General features: G+C 37.5%; 1 protein-coding gene across 1 annotated transcript in view; it reads right to left on the reverse strand.

The window, feature by feature from the left end:
• NEIL3 (nei endonuclease VIII-like 3 (E. coli)) overlaps positions 1–4,311 on the reverse strand; it is a gene marked incomplete at its 5' end in the record, with an annotated part of 17,012 nt that continues 12,701 nt past the window's right edge. Inside the window, 3 exons of the mRNA XM_009080236.1 lie at positions 1–177; positions 1,010–1,184; positions 3,059–3,461. Of these exons, the coding sequence (XP_009078484.1) occupies positions 1–177; positions 1,010–1,184; positions 3,059–3,461 (755 nt within the window). The remainder of the gene's footprint in view (positions 178–1,009; positions 1,185–3,058; positions 3,462–4,311) is intronic.

Raw genomic sequence — 4,311 nt, forward strand, 5'->3', positions numbered from 1 at the left:
TCAAGGAAGAATCTGCATACCTGGTCCATTTTTTGCCCATTGGAAGAAGCCACACTGTTTCTCCTTCCCAAGAGGGCACACAAAAAAGTTCTTTCCATTATTGAGACCAATCTTCAACACAGTTTTCATAACACTTCGCTTGCCATGGTTACAAAATGGAAAATTCAAGTCAGCCCACTGCCAAAAGAAACAGGTTTTAGGCACATGTGATGGCTATGAATTCCATATTTTAAAATTGACAACAGAAACAGATCTACAGGGATTGCCCTAGATAAAACTCTTTCTCGTAGTTAGGATATTTTTATCTCTTTTGTGATCACTTCTTTTAGACTTTTCTTTATCACTAATTGCAGCTGCATGCACTTTGGCTGGTGTAATGTTAATTGATGTTAACACACTTTTCTTCAAATTAAGGCATTATAGTTGTTACTATCTTGAGTTCATTTATTAGCAACCTGGTAGTAAGTGACTGCCAAGTCACTTACTAGGTCAAACTCTTCTCAGACACATACATTCATAGCAAGGAGCAGTGGACCAGTTTCTCCTAGTTAGCCTGGCTTAGGTATTAGTGCAGCACTGGGAACAGTTGCCCAGGCAGATTAAATACTATTTGTCCTAAAAGGCTTTCAAGATTTTGGCTGGACAGAAACATGACTGATAACCAGATCAAGTTTGCCACAGTCTTTAAGCAAGACGCTGCTCTGAAAAACTTGTACAAGTCCCTTCAAACGAACATTTCTCCTATGCATCTTGTTTACATCACACAGAAGCAGATTAAGAGCATTTGCACATGCAAGTGCCTTCTCAACAGTAAGAGAAATAACTAAACCTATAAGTTTACTTATTGACTACTATTATGCTCTTAGTTTCAGTTCAGGTTGCGAAAGTATATCAATATTTACTCAAACTTTAAATGGAATATATCTGTCCACAGTTACAGATCACTGGGGCAAGGAGACTGCAAGAACAAGTGCTTATTATAAAACAGGCCCTGAAGTCTCATACATACTTGAAAGTAGTCACACCGAGTTTCCCTGGGTAGAGGGCAGGAATAGAACTGCCTGCCCTTGTTTTCTCCATCCTTTCTCACAACTCTGAGGCTGCAGAGACGGCTGTGTTTACTGCAGCGAGGGTGGCCCGTGCTTAATGTATGAGGATCATCTGTCATATTAGCTTGAGGTGCACTGTAACGACAGGTTACAAAATTACTCCAGTGTAATGTTAAAGGGATTATCAGCCAAAGAACTCTCTCCTCCCATTACAATAGCTTGCTCAGTGTACTTTTACACACAAGGACAGCCAAAGAACTTACTTGTCCAACACACCCTATGGCACCTTTAAAGCTGAACGATTGCTAGTAGTGAATAGACAAGACTGTGTGCTTTTCATGCAGTTATTATACCAGTTTGCCCCAGCATTAGCTCATGTTTTAAACTATTTTGAAGTATTCAAATTCATCTACAAAACAAAATAAATGTTACCACTGCTGTTATGCTGCCCTCCCCAAATTCTGATGTATTCTGAAAGAGTATTCTGCTCTCAGTGAGAAAAAGACCAATACTAAGTAATTATCCCAGGCTGAAGGTGTTCGCATGCTTCACAGAAAATACTCCCACCCTCTTTACTAAAAAATTACACTAATGCTCCAAATCATATTTGGACAAGTACTCCAGCTGAGGGAATCAAAGAGAGTTCTCTGAATGGGACAAAGTTTCTCTCTTTTTTCCTCACTACTGAGATAGCCAGAGATTATCTGAATGCAATATACAAGGCTTCACTTAAAACCAGCAACAGGAAAAAGATTCATACTCTGAAATGTATCTTTCCAATATATTTATACTGCAGAAAAGCAGTGATGGAACCTTAGTGAAAAAAAGAAAATACTAATTTGTTCTTGTCAAGTTGTCAGCTTAGGAATTTTATGTTCTCTCCTATGTCTGGAAGACTGCAGTCCTGCAGACATCAGCAGTTTTCTTCCAACACCTCATTAAAACAAAAGAAGATAAACACAACCAACAGATGGGTTTTTTGTTGCTTTTGGTTGTTATTTTTAACCACTTAAGTTGATAACTTGTTACAACTACCTGTTACCGTGATTGATACTGTCTCGTTTCATCTCTGCACTCCTCTGTATCCTCAATTATCCTGCCTACAAACTCAGTTCTATAGTCCTCTACTGAGAGCACGAGGAGAAAGTATATTCATACAGTCTAGCCTGGCTAGTCAGTGAGATCCTTTTTCAAAACTGGTGCTCCAACAATGCAAGAAGTAATTTCTGGGTTCAGAACAGACACATGACCAAGAATTTTGTAGCATATCATCAATATTTCACATTCAGCCTGCATAATTTACCACTGTAAGTGTCAGCTACCTTGCACTCCCATTACTGTTGTGTATGTCTGCCCAACTTTTCCTTGACAACCCTCATAGATTCTTACATTTCTCTTAACTAGGCAATGGATGTGTCTGAACAGGGCTGTGTAAATAAAAATTCAGGATGGGTAGAGCACTGAAGTAGTTATATATAGAATGGGGAGGGAAGTTAAGAATAAAAACATTGATGGGAGGTTTGTCAAGGTATCTGTGCAGAGCTTCCTATCATGGAGGAATGATGAAAACTGGTAGTTGTCAAATAACTTTAATTACAATATATTCATTCTGCTAGCTTCCTTTGTAATCTTTCACAATGACTTCAAGATCTCTCTAAGCAGATAGCAACTACAGTGCTAAGATCAGACAACTCCCTAGGTAGAACTGTGCTTGTTGACCTATTAGAGCCACTCTGCCATATTCCATGGGAATAGCTGAACTATGAACAGCTGTTTACCTAACAGCAGTACAGGCCAGATGCCAAACCCAGGACTTTTCCAGTGACAGCCTAGGTAATTCAGTGCTTTTGAAATCTGAATTAAATTTTAGTTGGCCTAAAATAAGTTACCTCTGGCAGAAATCCTAAGACAACACTGTTTGAGCCCAACAGCACAGTATTCCATTAACCTTTGGGGATGAAGTTGGTTTATGGGATTATAAAGACTTGTTTTCTCTTTCAAATACATACCTGGTTGCTTTATTGTTTTGGTGAACCGAGGGCATATGATCAGTTTTCTGTTTCTTCTGTATGTGTTTGAAAGAGACAGGTTGCTGACAGGAGGACAAAGCCATAGCAGCTACCTGTGTTGAAGAGTTCTTGTCTGTGGTTCCCCCTGACTGGTAGGCATTGCTTCGGATCTGTTTACAATTGCTTTTTGAAGCAATACACTGAGTGTGTCTATCAGATATTTGGGCATCATTTCTCAAAACAGCTTTGTTACCAAGATCTGTTAGGACAAGTGTTGTAGTTCCAAATGCAGTTTTCCTATTGATCTTTATTTCTGTGCTTGGTTTTCTGAAATCATTACAAGGGTACTTCATTAAGTTTACGTTAAAGGCTGCAGAATCTTCAACTTTCTCTGTCTTTGGAACTAAGGGAAAAAAGTTATTAGTTATAATCCATCTGCATAGAGTGATACACTATATTTCTGATCTGTATTCAAAGTCATCCTACGGAGAGTGAAAGAGTAAATTTACAATACCATCTTGAAAGATCACAAAACCTGTCACAGATTAGATAGAGCACCAAATTTCTTACAATAAAAAAGCTCTTGCAGTTTTGGAGTCATATAAACATTGTTTCAAGATAACATAACTATTGCTTGAATAGGACCAGATGTTAATAGTACTCTGTAAATCAAAGCTATTGGACAATTTACTCTAAAAAAACGAATTTTGCCCAAACACAGGGATTAAAATATTTAAATTTTTCAAAGTAATTTTTTATAGCCCCAGCAATGGGGAGATCACAGGGTATGGTACCTCCAAGCAGCAATACATTAGCCATTTTTAAAGCAATGTTTTACTACTGACATGAAAAGGAATATTCATTTTTGGAGTTTTCTAGTGTTTTCAGGGTTCCTGTCCTTTCCAAACATTGTGCACATCCAATTTTTTATTTACTAATTATAATAACATTAACTTAATATTACTAATTATTTAAAATATAAACAGATCTTAAAATAATAATTACTTAATAATTCTTTCAAAAATTATCCATTATTGATCCCTTACTGTAAAAGGCTTTTCAGAAGCAAGCAGTTCAGGCATTTGCTCTGTGTTTATTTCCTGACATGAACGACAGTTTCCTCACAGAATCAGAAGCCTGCCTAGTGGGCAATGATCATTCCAAAAGAGTGAGCATAATTTATTAATGCCCATTTAATGCATAAGGAGTCTGTAGGTACTCTCTTTCTTGAGAAAAAGGTGACAAGGAAAAGT

Source organism: Acanthisitta chloris, unplaced genomic scaffold (assembly GCF_000695815.1).
Source record: "Acanthisitta chloris isolate BGI_N310 unplaced genomic scaffold, ASM69581v1 scaffold16298, whole genome shotgun sequence".
In the NCBI taxonomy this organism is placed as follows: Eukaryota; Metazoa; Chordata; class Aves; order Passeriformes; family Acanthisittidae; genus Acanthisitta; species Acanthisitta chloris.